Below are 21088 nucleotides of genomic sequence, written 5' to 3' on the forward strand. Positions count from 1 at the left end.
TCAAGCGACAAAACCAATGAGAAGTTTACTACTTCACTTTAATTCCTTTTTACTTTTTCAGGAAAATTGTTAGTATCAGAAAACACCAGTAAAAAAAGTTATATACCAGTCAATGTAGTCCAGCTCTTGTGTTTATTTTTCCCAGACAGTAGCATCCAAGTGACTCTCATCTCTTAGGAACTCAGTAGTAATCACTGAAGTTAATTAATGCATTGTCAATAGTATTTTTAAATGTTAGGAGCTCATATTAAAGAATAATAGTTTGAATTTATAAAATGCTCGAGCTGCCAGAGTCAAAGCTAGGTAACTGGGTAGAGATTTGCTGATTTCAGGGAGAATACAGGTCTTAACCGTCTCCCAAGCCCTTAGAATGACCTCAGCAGTGACAGCATTCAAAGACACATCCACCTCCCAACTTCTTACTGGCAGAAGTTGTCCAGAGATAGAGACTCAGTCCAAGAATGGGGACAATTACCAGCTCCAACAGAAACAGTGTGTTTGATAATGTGCGTATTTGTATTTATTTATTTATAAAAAACAGTGGTGGGGAAATAAGGTGAACAAACTATTTCAAATGATCATATACTTGACCGAGCCACACTGAGTAACTGATGGTATATTTTATCATGTTTGGAATTTATGAACAATCACCACCCCTACCTCATGCTCACCCCTCAAATGAAAAATAAAGTCACCTTTATAATTTTCCCCCCAGCAATCTGTTTCAAGTGTTTCCCATATATAATAGGGGAAGAGTTTGGGAAATGGGGTTTAAGAAACCTTGTTTTGTGTAGTCCACCTCCCAGTTATCAACAAATTGTAGGATAAAGGTAACTTTTGAAAATATAAACAACTTTAACCCATATCTCCCTTGATTTTGTGTGTTGTTCCTATCCATCTTTATTATCAAATCTTCTATGGCAAGGATGCGGTCCTTTGTGGAAATAGACACAGCTATCTTCTCCTTTAGAAAAGAATGATTTTTTTTTTCTGAAAGCATCTTTCCTATACGGGATAGCTACATTATAATTTTGAGTTGTTCAACAACCATTAAACAAAGAGGAGGGTAATGTTTTATTTGAAAATGCCAGCTTTGGAGAAGGATGCAGAGCTCTAAAAACATACTCTTAGTCTAGAGCAATAATGCTTTGTATAGGAAAATGCATATGTCTTCTCATAGGCCATGTTCAGGATTGTATAGAAGACATATATTCAATGGCTGGGAATAAGTTTTTATATGTAAATATATAACTTTTTACAAATAAATAAGTAACATTTATTCAATGGCTTAGAATAACTTGTAAGGTTCTTTTTAAGCCTAAGATTCAAGTCTAAATTGATAAAAAACAAAATTTAAGTATTTAATAATAACACGGACAAACGAAAAAAAAAACTAGGTATTAACATTTCATGTCAATTATTATTATAACTCTGTAAGAAAAAGTCCCCAAAGCCTAAACCTATGCATAGGGAAAAGTCTGGAAAGAAATACACTAACATTTTGTTATTTGTGGCTGGGCTTGGATGGTAGGATATAATGTGTTTTTTTTCCCAATGGATATACATTATTTTTAAAATGAAAGAGTATTATATTCTAATAACAAATGTCACAAAACTTGCAGTAAAAGTTTCACTTGGGTTGAGAAACAAGAACTCAAATATTGTATTGCTCAATCGCCTTTTATGTTCATCTACAGTACCGTCTGAAAGCATGATATATTAATGGCATGTGTTTCTCAGATGGACACATCTTTGTTGTCCAGAAAGTTGATTTATTTGGTGAGTTCCCATTTTCAGGGTGGGGGTGGGGGAAGACCTCTCCTTGCAAGACCTCTATTTTTAGTGTTAACTAAAAAGATAAAATAAGAAGACAAACATAACCTCAGTTTAGCTTTTCTCCACTCTCATGCTACAAGTTAAATTCACTGCTTGTATTTTTTTTCTTTTTATCACTGCATTTTGTTAAGTTTATGCTTTGGTGTTTCAGATAGCTTGGGTCATGCTGAAGTTTAGCTATGTTTGTAGGGAATGTCTGCTCTGAAGGGCCAAGTTTTGTGAACTGATCATGCAGAAATCTGGCCTGAGGATCCTAAGGACAGGAATCCTTTGGCCCATTAGCAGAAGAATTGAACGGTTCTTATCTCTGAGACCTTCCAACACCGGCCTCTTGGAGGAGGTGCCAGCAAGAATTAGTCATGACTCAAACTAAAGGAATGTTAAAGGCTCTATCTGACTGGCTTCTAGAGCCTTTAACCCAATCTTCACCTTTTTTTTTTTTCCAAACCTATCTCATTCTCTTTTTCCCATTTGTATATCATAAATGTCCATATTGCCTGACCCCAAAATGTAGGACCTGTGGGCTAATACATGATTGACGAGAGGCCAGAGTACTTAAAATTAGGGTTATTTTTTAAAAATCCAGTTCTTGGGATAATTGTGGTCATAAAGTAGTACTTGTAGATTTATAAAAGGGGCATTTCCAGAACAAAACTCAAACAATTGCCCTTAAATTCCAATTATGGAGAGATGTTAGCAAAACACAGGCTCCCATCTTGGTCTAAGCTCAGCCTGTGCTTAACAAACACTTGCTGAGTCACCCACAGGCCAGAGCAGACTCTGCAACATAGTCAGGGATCACTGGGGATCTGGTACTTTGGTCAGATCTGTCTCATTGACCCCATATCTTTGCATCTCATATTGGTGAAATTGGATTTTAGAAATTAGGAGAAATTTGGAATGAATGAATGAATAATGAATAATTTGCAAAAGGGTGCAGTACAATTTCGGATATGTGCTATATATGGAAAGGAAATTCAGAATTTTATCCATTTTGTCCTGGTGATATTAAGAGATTGGGTGGTTAATAAATGCATATGGATAAGCCTTAAACTTTCACTTCTTTCTGTCGTTTTTTAAAACACCATATGATCTCTTTTTCTCATGTGTTGCCTCTAAGTGGTGAGTCAATGAAGGTGGGAGGAAGCTGGTGGGCTTGTGCATTACTGCAAAGGACTATCTCCAAGTGACAGCTCTGCCTGGAGAACTTTGCTTTTTCTTCTTCCAATTTTTTCTTCTATCAACGATAATGTTGATTGGAGGTATTATGATTCACCAATCTACCTCAGATGCCAGGGGGTAAGCCACCACCAGCATTCAGACCCCTTCTCACCACATTTGCTAGCTATCTCGTCTATTTCATCTTTCGCTCACTCTTCCTGAAGAGCTGAGCTCTTACCTGACCTAAATCCCATTCAGCCTGCACAACCACTCCAACCATGAAGCAGCGGGGACTGGTGGCAGCTGAGCACCATTCTGAGAACTGGTTCCTTGGTGTGGTCCTGGGCAGTGTTAGAAAATGCAGTTTATCGGTAGAGCCTCCAGTTCCTTTCATCCATTAGCTATTTATTGAGCGCTTGCTGTGTGCCATGCTGGGAGACTCCCGAGTAAAGAGAATAGACACAGCAGTTCCCACCTTCACAAATATTCCATAGCCTGCTCACTCACTTTGGGGTCTGTTTTCTCCTCCTTTGCTCTTACGAAGTTTTAATCCAAAGCAATTTGTAATGACCCTTGTAATAGTAATATGGAAAGCATTCCTGGTGTCCGGGAAGTCCTATCACATGGGCAGCCTCCATCTCACTGTAGGAAAGGCCAGAGGCCTGTACATCACCGCCTGGTGGGAGGGGGTAGGTAAAATACCAGTCTTACCAAGTGCTCCCGCTAAATTGAATTTGATGTGCCAAGTTCTTTTTCTATAGTATTTTATGTAAGTTCTTTTTCTATAGTATTTTATGTAAATCTTCGAGAAACCCTATAAGATACATGTTACTCTAAGTGTATTTTATCAAGAAGAAAATGGAGGTTTATGGAGAAAGTGGAAAACTGGAAACACAAATTCAGAAGTTGGTGATGAATACTTGCTTAAAAAGGGATACCCAATTTCTATATCTGTCTTTCTAAACTTGGGAAACTGCTGGTTAAGGAGAGGTTCTAAAATCCTTGTCTTAATTACATTTTCCCACACAGCACAACTGAGGGTTGGTTTAATTTCAGGTTTTTTGTGTTTTTTTTTTTTGGAGCTTTTGAAAGTAGACATCATCAGATAAGCATCAGATTATTAGATTAATTTAGCTCATTAGAATTGCCTCAAGGGAAAATCCTCTCTCTTTTGTAATTCTACTGCATGGGCAGAATATCACCATGGTTACATAATGCAAAAAACCCTTTTTGTAGAGTAAACTTAATTATAGAAGGTCGGAACTGAGAATTAAAAAAGGATGTAAAAGAAGATCTGGATGAAGACCTCGAAGAATTGAAGTTCACAATAATTATTAGATTAGAGACACCTGTTTCAAATGGTAGACACTAATTTCGTTTTGCTTTGTTTTAACATGTTAAACTTCTTGGATTATGTCATGGTCATTTGGCAGAAGTCCATTATAAAGAATGAAAAAATAAGTGGACTGTAAGTAGATAGAGTCAAATTTGTCCTGAGAACATATTTGTCTTTTAACAAGGCACTTGCCTGGGGATACTTCTCTTTTCTCTTGATATAAAAAGATGCAGATAATATAATGTCACAGGGTAAAGACAGACAATCGCTCCATCATGTGGCTTATTCCGATTTTTTATATTTGTCACTTCTTCCTCTTGGAAGGCATCCACATCATTTAAAAGGAAATATAATGTGAATATCACTTACTCTAAAATTCATACCTGTGGTTCTGATTCTAAGTTGATTTTGAAAGGATGAGCCTTCCCATCTTCAGATACCTGTGGAGACCATAAGCGAGTTTCTGCCCTGTGAATAAAAGAAATTTTGTAAACTCCAAATTCTAATGGCACTTCCAGTTTTAGTATACTTTAATCTCCCATAATGGGTATGATACTATCGAAACTTGATAATTTCTGTATTCTCCCATCTAATTAGTTTTTTGGGTACTTGAATGGATAAAAATTTTTTTTTTAAAGAATTTATTTATTTATTTGACAGAGATAGAGACAGCCAGCGAGAGAGGGAACACAAGCAGGGGGAGTGGGAGAGGAAGAAGCAGGCTCATAGTGGAGGAGCCTGATGTGGGACCCGATCCCATAACGCCGGGATCACGCCCTGAGCCGAAGGCAGAAGCTTAACCGCTGTGCCACCCAGGCGCCCCTGAATGGATAAAAATTGCACGGAGTACTACTGTAGACTGAAGTTTGTGTCCTGCCACCTGCCCCCCGCCAAGTTCCTATGTTGCAACTCTACCCTCCAGTGTGATGGTATTTGGACATGAGGTCTCTGGGGGGTAATTAGGATTAGATTAGGTCATGAAGGTAGAGCTGTCATGATAGGATTAATGTCCTTATAAAGAGGAAGAGAAATGCGAACTCGATCTCTATGTCCATGCACCAAGAAAGGCCATGTGAGGAAATAATCAGGAAACTGACCATGCCGCATCCTGATCTCAGACTTCTGGCCTCCAGAGCTGTGAGACATAAATTTTTGTTTAAGTCACCCCGTCTATGGTATTTTTGTTATAGGAGCCCAAACCAACTGAGGCAAAGACATTGTACAGTGTCTGGAGAGAGTAGGTCTGCTGTACCTGCAGGAAACACTACAGGAGAGGAAGATTCTGAAGGCATATGACCACAGGGAAAACTCCCTGCGTTTCCTCTACTTCCCTCCCATCCTACCCAGGCCACCACAGGAGACAGTGAGTGGTGTGCCAGGGGGATTTGCTGTTGGCATCAAGGAAATGAGCTTTATCCAATCTCATGTCCTTCTCATGTATCTGTTTGGGACCATGTACTCTGAAGGGACTGTGTGCTTGGCAGGAACACTAGTTATGCATAAACAGGGAAAGAGTCAATTTCACCCCTGAAATGGCAGATTGGCTGATTGATTGGGCCTTCTGAACCACAGCAGGAAAAGTTGGAAATATAATAGCAACGGGAGAAACACACACTAGCAACCACTATAACAAAACATTATTTTCACAATTCAGCTTCAGCTCAGGCCTATGATAGCAAAAGATCAGTTCAATTTCCTAATTTTTTGTTGTTGTTGTTTGTTTAGAAATGTCTCATTTCTAACATTCTCACCACATGTGCACTCTTACAACTTGTCAGATTCTTCTGGGCTGAATTCTGTACAAAACAGCCAATGGCGTACAGGGGATTAGCAACCAGTTTTCAATATGCTCACATTTTGGCAAGTCAAGAGATTCTTTTAGGAGAATCTTTAAATTCCATTGCATTCTTGATCCCATTTAGAACAGCAGTACAAGTAGCTGTGCTGCGCAGTGTTTCTGTGGCCAGAACCTTTCGTGGTTCTATTTTCATAGCCAATTAACAGGAAAAGGAATTCTTTTAGGCTCTTTCCTTATTCTGACATTCCAGAGAATTCTTTTCAGAAATAGTTTGTTAACAACTCCTAGATTGACATCAGTGAAGAACAGACCAAAGTGGCTGATATACTAAAAGAAAGAAAGAAAGAGAGAGAGAGAGAGAGAGAGAGAGAGAGAGAAGAGAAAGAAAGAAAGAAAGAAAGAAAGAAAGAAAGAAAGAAAGAAAGAAAGAAAGAAAGAAAGAGAAAGAAAGAAAGAAAGAAAGAGCCAGTCAAAATTCTAGGAAGGAAGGAAGGAAGGAAGGAAGGAAGGAAGGAAGGAAGGAAGGAAGGAAGGAAGGAAGAAAGGAAGGAAGGAAAGAAGGAAAGGAGGAAGGGACAGTCAAAATTCTAGGTCCTATGAAACTCTTTCTTACTGGGAGGATGAAATCATTTGTAGTTCTGGTTCGGGTTCTCCTGCAAAACAGATCACATTTTAACACCATTAATTAAAGAGCACCTGTCAATTTTGAGACACAGCTGGTGTGCTGCTGCTTTAATCCTGTCCTGTGCATCAGCATGAGTCATGGACTCTGTACCAAAGCCATCAATAGCCAGGATGACATCTCCAGGACACAGGTTGGCAGCTGCTGCCTTGCTTCCTGGAGTAATCTGGAAGAAATGATGGCATCATTTAAAAACCAACATTCTGCAATATTTTGAGTTTTGTGCCTGATATTTATATTTCAGCTTGGTAACATTTTAAATGTTTCACTGGGCAGGGAATTTTAAATCTAACTTAAAATAACTCTTAAATGATCAATTGTGTTAGCTCTATTTTTCCACCATGCTAAATAATTTTGTTTCTTACTAACCACATTTCATCTATCATGACATCTCTTATTCTTTTCTAAAACATCTTCCTTAACACCATGGTTGAATCATATTTTCTTTGTTTTAAACAAAATAATTTATTCTTTAGGGTTTTTTTTCATCCATAACTCCCTATTTGGGAGTATAACGTCACCACATTTGGGGAGCTTTTATATTTGAATTGAAACTACTGTTGCATCAAGTAATGATGTTTAAAATTCACATGAAGGGGCATCCGGGATGTAGAAAGCTGGAAAGAGAATCACTCTTGCAGTAATAAGAAGAAGCCATATAATATACAAAATTGTAACTTTTCATGAACTATTCAGAGAGCTGAAACTGCAGGGCAACCAACTAAGCCTGGAATCTAAGGAAAGACAGGTGCCTCCAAGGAAAGTCAAGATGTAAGCAACTCGTATTACTTGTGTCAGAGCACAGAAGAAGAAGGGGGCACTATTTTGGTCACAAAGAATTCAGCTGAAAAGATGAACAAATTACTAAAGTTAACACTGAGATTCTAGAACCCCTGGGGATGCAGACACAAGAGAAGTTTGTATTCATACACAGTGTCTTCTGCATGAATGAAAAACAGATTGAACAAATAAAAAACAACCAACAAGATACTAGATTTTAATTAAACCTTATCAGAAATTACATTAAATGTTAATGGTCTAACCACATGTTCTGTGTTTTAACAGAGATTGTCAAACTAGGTAAAAAAACAAGATCCAATTTTATGCTGTCTACAAGAAACCTACATGGATTTTTCTTTTCTCTTCTTTTCTTTTCTCTTTTCTCTTCTTTTTTTTCTTCTTTCTTTTTTTTTTTTGGTGGGGTGTGTGGGTGATGAAAGAAATACTTAAGGATACATATGGTTATTAGCCATATGTATGGGAAACATATGGTTATTAAATATTTAAAAGATAGCAAATTTGAAATTATTAATTACTATGTTGAGGTTTCAGTTTTTGATTGCTATACCTACTCCTAATTGCTTTGGGTAAATCCCAGTTATTTACAACTGCCTAATAGTCCTTTCCTGGTCTTACCCTACCTACTTCTCTAACATCATCATACACTGTTTCTGCTCCCCTCCACCCACTGTGCTGTAGCTATTCCAGGTTCCTTTTAGTTCCTCAAATAGACCAAGCATGTACCCTCTTCAGGGTTTTACATGCACTGTTATTTTTGCCTGAAATGTTTCCCCCACTCTTTACCCAGTTGCTCCTCTTCATCCTTTACGTCTAGGCTTAAATGTCACATTCTCAAAGAGACTTGCCCAAACATCTGAAGTAGCTTCTCCAGACCCTCGCCCCATCATTCTCCACCATTTTTCATTTCCTTCCTGAAGATAAGTTGTACTTTAATGCTTGTTTATTTACTTGTATATTATTTGTCTTTGCAACTAGACTGGAAGTTCTTGAGCATATGTATCATATTATGTATATTTCTAATGTGTCACGGTGTATATTTCAGTGTTTGAAATTAATGGATAATTGAAAATGAATGAAAGGGTTATTTAAAGCAGAAACAAAAAAGATCTAGTCCCTACATACCCAAAGATTATAGCTATTAATGTCAACCCATCACTGTTGTATTTGCAAGTTCCTACTGTTCAGAGCAGAAGAGACAGGACTTGACTTAAACCTCAGACTGCTCCAGGAATAAACTAGACTGTTCCTAATATTTTACTTGAGGATCAATCATTCATTCATTTTTTTCTCTATTAACTTAATTAATCTAGCTATCGATTCCATTTAAATTTGTGGCTCTAAGAGATAGCCAAGATTCATTTAAATGAATAAAATTGCAAAGGTAATAAATTCTCATGTGTCTGAGATATTCAGTCTCATCACTAAAATGTTTATTGTACTCACTTAATTTCTGTGATCATCTCACTTAAGGATACATACTGATCGTGATTATTTTCCAATAGGAACAGTTGATAGAAGCTTGGTGAAGACAAAGGGGGTTATTATATCCCAGGCTTTGGGATGCATTTCATAGCTGCCTTCCATTTGGAAATTCTCCCAAGCCCAGAACTGTTAGAAGAATAAAATTTTCCATCTCCAGTGTGACTTGCAGGGATAAAAATAATCTTAAACTTTTAATTTTCTCTAGCTATACTTTGTCAAAATCAGTACTATCTATTTTTGAACTTATGAGACCAGAAGTCTTTTCTTTGAGTTAAAAAATGAGAAAGAATAGCTCAATGTGTTTGCTTTTAAAGCCTCACCTAGCGTTTCTAATATACTTAAATAGATTTTTTATATAATGCTCAATCTTGATTTAGAAAAGCCTAACACCATTTTTTAGCTCTGGTTGGGATAAGTGGAAAGTAGTGTTGTGTGTGTGTGTATATAAATTCTAAACTGAGACATCTGGTGTTTGTTGAACTTCGATACTGAACATTGCTAAGTTTCTTTAAGAGTATTAATACATAAGTATTAACACTATCTTATATTTACTCCAAATATCATATTTGCAAAGCTCTTTCTAATAACTTTGACCATTGCAACAACTTTAAGACAGGCTGGACGAAGAAGACTATTTTTTAGAGAAGGATAAATGTCCAAGTAACCTGTTGCTTCCTACTAAGATGGGAACAGCTGTTTGGCTATGTCAGCAGTGGTTTCAGAGGTCAAATAAGAAAGGTGGTTGGGGGTGCCTGGGTGGCTCAGTCAGTTAAGTGTCTGCCTTTAGCTTGGGTGTGGTCCTGGGGTCCTGGGATTGAGCCCTGAGTTGGGCTCCCTGATTTGCAGGGAGTCTGCTTCCTCCTCTGCCCCTCCTTGTGCTCTCTCTCTCTCTCTGTCTCAAATAAATAAATAAAACCTTAAAAAAAAAAAAGAAGAAGGTGGTTGATGGTGATGTCAAAACCCACTTCTTTATTTTTTTTTAAATCTTTTGTTTTGTTTTGTTTTGTTTTTGTTTTTTTTGGTCAAAACCCACTTCTGACTTTGCATTCAACCTAGTGATTGATGTCCTTGGATCTCTAAGGAAGGAGCTGATAAGAAAAAAAAAAAAAAAAAGGATGGAGAGAGAGGGATGAGAGAGAAGGAGAACATATGGTCTCTTCACTTCTTCTAGTTCTTAAGTTCAGCTCGGATTGTGATGAGAAAATGACCACTAAATTGGCCTGGTTTTAGTAAGTTAAACTATCTGTTTAGACATAAAGATATGTTATTTCCCAGCATTATATTATTACTTTATTATGTTATTACTTTATATTATTGCTCATAGTTTATTATTAACATTTCCCCCCAAATCAGGAGAAGAGAGAGCTACAATGAGGCAAAGAGTTTTTCAGTGGATTATTTATTATTAGGTTCATTGGCATCTCAAATATCAAAAGCATTAGAGAAATCATTGAAAATAGTACTACCACATCACTTAGCACATGTTTCAAATTTGTCTAAATAGAACAATCACATGAGGGTCCTTGCTGGACATAAAGACTCCCATTCTACTCCAGGTGCCTGGAATCACAAATCATAAGCTCTAGGGGAGGAACCAGAGAATTTGTGTTCTAACAAGTGCCTTGGATGATCTCTATTATTCACATCAACCTATTATTTGGGTCTGTTTGGAAAACAGTAATTTAAATCACACATAAAGCATCTATAATATTCTACTTACTGCAGGAGACATGAGGGAAGCACAAGATATGGCCCTGGGGAGACTTTTTTTTTTTTTTTAAGATTGATTGATTGATTTGAGAGAGTGCGGGGGAAGGGGAGGGCAAAAGGGAGAGGAAGAGACCAGAATCTCAAGCAGACTCCCTGCTGATCATGGAGCCCGATGTGGGGCTCCATCTCACGACCCTGAGATCATGACCTGAGCTGAAATCAAGAGTTGGACGGGACGTTTGACTGACTGAGCCACCCAGGCCCCCCTGTTGAGACTTTTATGTTAAGAATAAAAATGAAATAGGTATGGACAAGACAAGTTTACACTGCAGGGCTATGCTATGGGGCATGGATCGAAATAGTGAGAAAGCCCATTGTTCGGTTGTTCTCTGTTGCCTACAAATAAACTCCAGTGCCCTACCTGGCACCTAAAGCCCTCTAGTGCCTGGCTGTAATGTGCATTTCTAGGGCCATACCTCATGTCGGTTACCTCAGAACCTCTGCAAGTAGCACCTGGGCATGGATAGTTTCATGTGTCGTCTGGTGAATCTAATGTGTAGCCATGGTTGAGAACCAGTGCAGTATTGTTATTATTATTGGCATTGTATTCCTGAGAACTATTATCTCACGGAATTCTCAAGACACTCTTTTAAGATGAGAAAACGGATGCTCTCAGAGTATAAGAAACTTACTTAGGGTCACACAACCAGGAAAAATCTGCAATTCCTCATAGGGCTAACTCTGTAGCTCAAGCTCTTCCACTGGCCTGCGATGCCATTCTTGCAGGTGAACTCTGCCCTGACTCGTCCCATCTCTTTGGCCACACTTTTCTCATGGAGTCCTGGACAGGTTGTGTGCTGGTTGTTTATGTACATGTATGTCCCTTCTCTTCTCATATTTGAGCGTCTCAGGGAGTAGAAACCTATTGAGTTATAATTGTATCCCCCACAGTGCCTTCCACATATAGTGCTTTCTACACTTAATAGATATTTGTGGGATGTAGGACTGTTATGAACATATGAACCAGCATTTCTATGCAGACATGTCTTTGGTAGAATAAATAGGTTTTCCCATCAACCTTCCTACTACACTTGAATCCTGGTAAAGGATTGCATTCAACTGTAAATACTTCTTTCTAAAAGCTCGAATTTCAAATATAGTTTATATTAAAGTCATATACTTTTCTAAGTTCAAGCCTGCAAAACTTAAGAAATAGTAACATTTTCTATATTGGTACCCAAGTCCATATAGTGTTCTCAGTTACAGTGATCTTGGCCCTGAGCATGCTCTGAATAGGAAGGAGGGAGGAAGAAGGGGAGGAACAAGAATTGAGTGGGAAAGGACATACTAGCATCAGATGTATATAATAATCTTACATCATATACACAAAAGAAACTCGTACTTTACTCCAAATTGGACCATTTGTGAAAGCAAACCATCTGTAACTTGGCTGTGATGGTAGCTCCACCTTCTGGGTGGTCCAAATACTTAGAAAAGAAGGAGACTCCTTAGAATCTTCTTGGCAGAAAAAGAAAAGCTGCTCACTTAGAGATGTGAACCTCAGATTTATTCTGTGAAATGTGGAGGCCAGTTATATATGGTGTTTGCAGTAACAACCCTTCCACACCCACAACTCAAATTTTTATTGCACAAAGTATCACACACCTATTGCCTAGAAACTGTTTTCCTACAAAATGTGTGTATCACAACCCATTGCTAATTTTTTTTTTGAGAATGTCTGTTGTTTTGTTTTCCTTACTTCTGGTGTCTTTTATGACACAGATTCACCTGGCTGATTAATTGGATTGTAAATTATTTCTACAGTGGGGACCCTTTATCCTAATTTTTTGAACTGTAATTTCAACTGCTGGAAAGAGTGACATTTGTAATCCCCTTCCCCAACTCTGGTGGAGTAGAGGCCCACTGTCTAGGAGCATTTGCATTTGCAAAATGTGAGGCAGGGAGGGAAGGTGATAGCTTGCAGGAAGACAAAAATTGATTTGACTCGAGGAATGTACCTCATTTATAGGAATTTTTGTGGCGTTCAGGCATTAGTTTTTCAATTCTTTGACTACTTAAGAACTTATGTAAAACATATCAATTAACAATAAAGCAATTCTCGTTTTTTAAATGTGGAATATCTTTGAGGATATAATCTGCATCTATTATGATATAATAGTTACATAAAAAGTGAACAATTTAATCAATCATTCATATTGTGTCTATATTTTTATAACATAGATGATGCTCAGCACTGAGTAGCCCCTTAATTTAAAAGTTCCTGCTTTCAGGGAGCATGCAATTTGTGGGATACAGATGTACTCAAACATCTGTGGTACAAGGCATGACGTAAGGAGAAGTTGTAGGGCAAAAGCTGTGGTAATCAAATGCGCGAAATGCTTATTACGAGAAGAAAGCTAGGGGAGTGGTATTTGATTGGGCTGCCTAGGCAGAGGACAGTGGGTTAGGGTGGGGAGGAGAAATGTGGAGAGAAATGATTTTGCATGTAGATGGGCAGAGAAGTCATAAGTCATCCGGGGTAGTGACACTACTGCCTATCTACACAGTGAGAGGAGGAAAGGGAGAGAAAAGGAAGAAAGAGGGAGGAAATGAAGTTGGAGACGTGAGTTGGGAAGAGGGTGAAGGCTGTGAATATGCTCAGAGACCGCACATTTTATTCCCTTTAAACTGGTGTTGCCATTGAAGGATTTTTAAGAATGGGGAAGATAGAAACAACCTAGCATTTCCCGAAGCTGGCTGGTAAGAAATATGCAGAGTGAATCGTAGAGGGCAGACAGAACGAGGTGTGAAGTTATGGAAGCTTGAGTAGGGACAGTGGTAGGAAAAAATCTTTATCTTCTATAAATATATAGAATCAATAGGACCAGATGATGAAGTGGATGACACAAAACACCTGTTTGGAAAGATCTGTACAATAAACAGGTTTTTGTTTGTTTGTTTTTTACATGTGTGGACTTCAGAATGCAGGCTTTGGCGGCGGATGGAACTAGGGCCAAGTTCTATCCCACAACTTGTGACCATTAGCAGGTTAGTGAAATTCTTGAAGCGTCATTCTCTCATCTGAAAAAAGAGATATTACTACTACTACTCTTATAAAATTATTGTGAGGTTGAAGTGAATTAGTGCATATAAAGAGCTAAGAGACGCTCATGGCAAGCCAAGGTGAGCAATAATACACATACAATCTCATTTACTACCTTTTAAAATAAAACAAAAATTATAAAAGTAATAAAATTTTACTATTGAATTACAACACGGATAATTAGTTTTCTGTAAGATCTTTTAGTCTTTTTACAAGTGATTTTTACTGTTCTTATAATTTTGGTGGAAACATTCTCAAGTAGGTATTCACTAAGGAAAAAAGTTCAAGGGAATATGCTTTCATTTATTCAACATGAATCTGTTACATGCATGGTTTGGGGGACACTTGGAATACAAAATAGTTGAATTTTACCTGCTATTCTTGAGCTAAATTAATTGAAGAGAACGGGCATAGTCAAATGAAATCATCACTTATGGTCATGCATTATTATTTAACCGTGTCAAAATGAGGGATGTAAATTAGTAATGAATTAGAAATTCAAATAAGAATTGGCTTCCCAAATAATAGTTGTCATATCAAATACATTTGCCAATAGCTCCTGTAGTCCAACTGCAGTATGTAAGTACTGCTTTAAAATAAACATTGTTTATGATGTCAGCAACTCAACATTTCAAACATAAGATAATCATATTGATGCGTTACATAGTTAAGAGCAAGATATTTCTTTTATAAATCACTTAAAAGGTTTTGGTGACAAAATTATTTTTTTAGGATTCACTATAAATATGATTTATCCTTTGTTAGGATTCAAAAGCTTATTTTCCTTTAGTTTAAACAAATGAAAACGATACTTCAGAAACTTTAAAAATATTTCTTAGTAGAGATAATGGAAACTGTTTTGGTTGGTAAATCCATAAAAGGCACTCATTGCTTGGCCCAGATCACTGAACCATTTTCTGTTTTATTTACTTAGGAACATTGTGGGGGTATGTTAGGTTTTCATGTCTCATACAAAAACACATGTCAGATGTGTTTATATGTTTTTGAAAAGTGTAAAACAAAGCTTGAAATGTTCCATGGTATGTGTATGTACGGTACATGTTTTGAGATATTTTAAAAAGACATTGGTTCCCAAATCTCATAGATATATATGTAGAACAGAATTTAAAAGGTATTAACTTGTTCAAAAATCTATATGAGTAAATCAGATTATAAAGCATACATTTATAAAATACAATATAAGCAGGGTGATTGTTCGGAGAAGGAAGGGAAAAATGAAGGGGGCGGGGGTAAATAGAGGGTGAGATGAACCAGGAGAGACTATGGACTCCAGGAAGCAAACTGAGGACTTCAGAGGGGAGGGGGTGGGGGATTGGGACAGGCTGGTGATGGGTATTAAGGAGGGCACGTACTGCATAGAGCACTGGGTGTTATACGCAAACAATGAATCATGGAACCCTACATCAAAAACTAATGATGTACTGTATGGTGACTAACATAACATAATAAAAAAAATATAATATAAGCAGTAAGGAAAAAAAGAAAACATAAGTAAAGTATAATATTCTGAAAGTTTATGCTTTTAGATTATGTTTAATATGCCTTTTATTGATAACTGAAAGAACAGGAATTTTCTATTAAGACAAACACTTGTGTTAGAAAAAAAATCAACTAGACCAACTAGAAGTTTACTGACAGGACAGAAATCCCCAAATTTCCTTTTTCTTCTTTTCTTTTTTTCTAATTAGACAATAGTCTAGGAAATATTAAGTAAGAAAAAGTTGACTCTGACAGTAAAGTGGTTTTTTTTTCCAGAGTTGTTAGGCTGACTGGTGACTTTCCATCAGGTAAACTAAATTATCTGACACGTTTTCTTTGTAGTTTGAGTTATAGGTGATGATTCCTAAGCCAAATTCCCAGCTTTGGAAAATACTTTTTCAAAATGCCTGGAAACCTAGGAAAACACATTAGTAATATTTTCCCCGTCTGGGCTGATATGAGCGGTTCCAACTTGGCCGACCCAGGTTATGTCCTGGGATCAGCGCTGTCCTGAAGTTTTCATCCGTAGGAGAAAGGCGCTCAGGTGCGCGTCTAGCTCCGAGGAACAACAGCCAATGTCAGGCATTCCTCCCTTCTCCCTGGGACCTCATTTCTTTTGTTCCTGGAAGGAAACGGGGGGTGGAGGGCAGAAGGCCCCCCAGCCCTCGCCGCCTAGCCTCCTCTGAGCCCAGGGGAATCACGCTGTCAATTCACCTCTCCTTGAAGTTGTTGGGGACCGATAGGATGCGGACGGAGACCACTGGAGCTGACTGCGTAAATTCTCTAAGTTGCTCTGCATCCTCCCAGCTTCAGTTTGCCAAGTTGCAGCCGCCCCTCGCAGTGTGAGCCCGAAGCGGAGGACCCATCGGGCGCACCCGGGGCTCACTGGCCGCTCTCCAATCCGGGAAGACCCACCGCACGCCAGCCCCCCCACCGGCAGTGAAAGAACAGAAAACACCTACCCTGGTGATGACCAAAGGCTGGTTGAAGTCTATGCCCCCGGAGAGTCTGAAGCCCCAGGGCGCAGGGCCCGGGAGGATCACGTTCTGGGGCATGGTGCTCTTGGCGCGGCCTCGAGCCTGGGCGCCTTGGCTCTAGGGACTGGGGCGCAGCGAGGGGCGGTCCTGCCCACGGCAAGTGTCCCCGAGAGGGACAGCCACTCCGCTCCCCAGAAAGTGCCCTCGCCCAGATTGCGGCCGGGGAGCTTTATCCCCGCTCCCGAGTGACGTCACTGGCTTGCCCTCCTCCCCACCCCCTCCCACCAAGGAGAGCTCCAACTTTGGAAGAAAGAGACGCGCCAGACCCGCGGGAGTTTACGGACCAGCACCGGCTGGGTGCAGCCTCCCAGACCTTTAGGAGGGCGCTGGAGGAGGCTTCGGGTTACAGCCTCCCGTAGTCTCTTAAAGTAACACCTGTCCTCCTGTTTATCTTCTTCTTGGAGCTCAGCACCGCGCTCCATTCAAAGTTAAAAGCAGTGAAGCCACAGCGTCTATGCTTCCAATTAAAATAAAACAAAAGCTTCATAAATGCAGTTAGTTACTTAGCAGTTTTGAGTGCGCCGATATTTACTTATTAGCCGTGTGACCTTGGTAAAGTTAACTAAGGTCCCTAAGTCTCAGTTTCTTCATCTGTAAAACAGGAGTAATAAATAATTGTACTTCTCTCGTAGGGTTGCCTTGAGAATTCAGTGAGGTACTGCTGTGCGGTCCCTGGCACAGCATCAATAATTACTAAGCGTTTCTGCAGTTAAGTACCTACAGTCGCATGTATTTATGGGTATATATAATATATATTAATATATATTCAAATATACTCAAAATGTATTTTTTGAAAACTAAGCAATGTAGAAGTGAAAATGTCATGCAAACATACTCAATCCAATGAACCATCTAAAAGTACACATGAGGGATGCCTGGGTGGCTCAGTCATTAAGCATCTGCCTTCAGCTCAGGTCATGATCCCAGCATCCGGCTCCCTGCTCAGCTGGAAGCCTGCTTCTTCCTCTCCCATTCCTCCTGCTTGTGTTCCCTTTCTCGCTGTCTCTCTCTGTCAAATAATAAGTAAAAATCTTAAAAAAAAAAAAGTACACATGAGAAAATGATTCACCATTATACTAAAAAATAGCTTAATTTTGAGTGGAGCAATTGTCACCTCCCTGAAATTCAGTCTCTAAAGTTAGTTTTTGACACATGGGAGATGCGTGTAACAGAAACCTAGGAAGTGAGTGTCCTGTGTGGGTGCTACAGCCAGAGGGAGGGTACTGAGTGGAGTAAGTGATCCAAGAGGACCCCCAGACCAGATGAAAGTGCCTGGCAGAAATGGAGGGGCAGGCGTTCACTGAGCATCTCTGGGTCCGGGTGGTGTAGTGATTGCTGTGCTGGTGTCCCCTTACCTCATCCTCGGGACAAGTCCATTAGCATGCTATTATTATTCCTATTTGGTTTTCAGGTAATGAAATAATTTCTTAGGAGTTGAGTAGTTTGTGTAAGATCACCAACCCATGTTCGCCTGACACCACTGTCTGCGTGGTATAGGTATAAAGGTCAGGAGAGTCTGGGAGGGTCCTGTCATAGTGCCATGCCTCAGTATGGAATCAAGTGTTTCTGGCATAATACCCCAGGATTTTCTGATTCACCAGGCAGGGGAGAGGGAGGAGGGTAGAGAAGTATGAAATGCTTTAAAAACATGAGAATGAGGGTCTTGGACCAATAGGATAGGGCCATATCAGTCCGGGAGAGCAGAGCTGTAACACACTTTTAATAGAGTTGTCTCTTTGGAAGTGGTTTTGAGACTGATAAAAGAGATTCAGGAAGCTATAAGCAAAGTATCCGCCTGGAGTAGTGTAAATCACAAAGCCAGGATTGGTACTACTTTGCCACTGTGCTGAATTATATAAAAGTTCCAGGGAGTAGGTGTTTTCTGGTCTCAAACATTTTCCAGTGCCCCACCATGTTGGGTTAGCAGGGAAATAAGCATCATATATTCTTGTTAATTTTGCCTGTTTGGGCTGGCTGTATTATTGCAAATCACATTTCCTCTGTCAGTCACTGGCTGTGTCTGTGTGGTACACACACACACACACACACACACACACACACACACATCCAGAGGTCAATTCAGAAAGAAAAAAATCAGACAAGATATTTGGCACAGTGTAATTGCAATAATCAATCTCATATCTCACCTCATGACTTGGCTTATATAACCAGTTGATTATATGCTTTTTGTTTTCTGCCTTTTTACACGTCGCTTTGATGCCATTTAGTTATAATCAGCATCTATACAACATCGATATGATGCCTGATGGTTTCTTCAGGCTTTGCAGAGAGAATGGAAATCAGGGACAATCACCTCTGGACACTTTCCTGCTGACCCCAGGGAACAGTAGGATAGAGAAAAAGTGCCCACTTTATGTCCCTTGTGTTCAGAGGTGATTGTCAGAGTAGGGGTGGGAATAGCTGTGAGGGAGAATTCTAAGGAAGAAGCAGTGGCCCGACCCTAATTATTCTCCGAGGTTTCTGCCTCTGGTTTGGGTACTGTTCTAAGAAGACGTGCTTTCTGGATGACCTTTCCATATATTTTCTTTTTATATTTCCCTTTTTAAAGGATTATGATAGTAGAGATAAAAACAGAAGGACCAACTGAAAAAAAAGGGATTATGATAAGTAATTTATGATTCTGTTAAATATGTCTTTTGTGATTATTGTATTAAACTGTGTTTAGAAAGTTCTTTAACATTTTCTTTTTAGAGGAAGGTCAGTAAAAATTGTTTATTCTACTCTTATATAACTGGAAAACTTTTCTCTTGGTAAAAAAAATCATCTCTCTTATTTTAATTCTCAAACCTACAATTTTAACCTTGAACTCTCATCAATTTTCTGATCTTGTTTTTCTAACCACCTACTCGTACATATACATTCCAACCCATTCAAATCCAAATCCATCATTTTCTTTACTCATCTCAAACTGATTTCCCTGTCGCCATGACTTTCAATTTCCTCATTTCTGTTTATTTTTCTACTACTGTTCCAGGTTTGTAGGATAGATACTGTAAATTTTGTCTCTTCTTTATTTTCTATATGCCAAATGTCACAATGTATTGTGGTTTATTCATTCATTTGTTCATTCATTCAAGTAGCATTCACTGGCCATCTCTGACATGTCAGGCACTGGGAATGCAATGATGAATAAGGCCCACTTTCTGTCCTCTAAGAGCCAGTGATAAAACAAGGGAGATGGAGATATAAAACATGACCACGTTATGGGATCAGTGCTGGGACAGCGTTCTATACACTGACGGAGAGTGAAGTAATCAACTCTTCTTAGGAAGGGTGTCAAGCAGTGTTTCCAGAAGAAGAGATGTTAGAGCTGAATTTCGAAGGGTTAATAAGAATTTTCCAGGTGACTGGGAATTGAAAGGGGAAAAGGAAGGAGGACGTTCAAAGTAGAAAAAACTGTATAGGATGTGCAGTGGCAGGGAGGAAAAACAAAACAGATGGCAAATTAAGAAATGGCAGGTAACTTGGTATGGATAGGTCTTAGCATTCTGAGTATGGACAGGAGCTGAGGGTCATATAGTGAAGGGCCATATCAGAGGAATGTCGTCTGTTACACTGACACTTTGATTTTATCTTATAAGGAGCCTTTGAAGAGTTTTAAGCAACATGTATAATAATCAGATTTGCATTTTACAGGCATCATTTTGGACATTGGGAGGATGAATCACAGTTGCAAGAGATAGAAAGCAGGGAGTCCAGTTAAAACTTACAGAGGAAGATGTCGATTTGGGCAGTGGGGGTGGAGATGAATGGGCAGATATGGGAATCATTAAGAAGGTTAATTGACACAATCTGAGGACAGATCTCATATGGGGAATTAGTGAGGTTAGGAGATTTGGGTGGCTCCCAGATTTCTTCATTTGAGTATTATGTGAATATTGGAATTATTAACAAGGAGGAAATATATAAGAAGTACAGCAAAATATTTTTATTTTAATAAGAGTGTGGCAGATTAAAGCACAGTTTTGGTAATGCTGAATTTGAAATACCTGTGGAATATCTGCTATGTAGTATACTGGTTAAAAAACTAAAATTTGGAGCCAGACTGCCTGAATTATATCCTTGCTGCATGATCTTGGGCAGATTATTTAACATCTTTATTAAAATGATGATTACCATAGTACTTGCCCCCTGGCAAGTATTACATGGTTTGTATGAGTTAACAAGTACAAAATACTTAATATTAACTGTTATTAGGTTTTTACAAGGTTATGTGTTGACTGGTTGATGAAAATGTTGTGACCAGAAGCTCATAGGAACCTAACCCTGTATTTCCCCTAGGAGCAATGTTTCAGTATTTGCTGTTGGTGTTTGCTGCAGCTTTATAGAACATAACTAATGTGAATAATGAGAACTGACTGTAATATTATAGAAGTATGATGTGTATCATGTCACAGATATAGCCATGTGTAGTAGCCCTTCTCTGATGGTAATTAAGGACATCCACAGCATCCCCTGCTTACCTAAATTCCCAATCTTACAATTTGGAGCCCAAGGTAAAGAGACATATGCATTTATCTTTTTATCTCTTTAATTTGTTTGTCAGGATTTTGGGGAAGTTTAGGCACATGTCAGTGTCTAACACTTGTTTTTGTTTTATTTAATTATTTTTAAACTTAAA

At 38.7% G+C, this 21088-nt stretch overlaps 1 protein-coding gene across 3 annotated transcripts in view; it reads right to left on the reverse strand.

Moving 5' to 3' along the window:
• The window catches only part of PDLIM3 (PDZ and LIM domain 3), a 30720-nt gene extending 14117 nt beyond the window's left edge, over positions 1-16603 (reverse strand). For 2 of the 3 annotated variants that reach the window (XM_045785775.2, XM_045785774.2), the window contains exons 1-3: positions 16372-16602; positions 6828-6979; positions 4717-4801 (exon numbers count right to left, since the gene is read on the reverse strand). In XM_045785775.2, coding sequence (XP_045641731.2) covers positions 4717-4801; positions 6828-6979; positions 16372-16464 — 330 coding nt within the window. In that variant the 5' untranslated portion in view covers positions 16465-16602. Of the gene's footprint in view, positions 1-4716; positions 4802-6827; positions 6980-16371 lie in introns of all 3 variants that reach the window. The other variant, XM_045785777.2, reaches the window with a different exon arrangement.
• Between the last annotated feature and the right edge of the window lie 4485 nt (positions 16604-21088).

Source organism: Ursus americanus, chromosome 27 (genome assembly GCF_024610735.1).
Source record: "Ursus americanus isolate L20-20 chromosome 27, mUrsAme1.1.p, whole genome shotgun sequence".
Classification (NCBI taxonomy): domain Eukaryota; kingdom Metazoa; phylum Chordata; class Mammalia; order Carnivora; family Ursidae; genus Ursus; species Ursus americanus.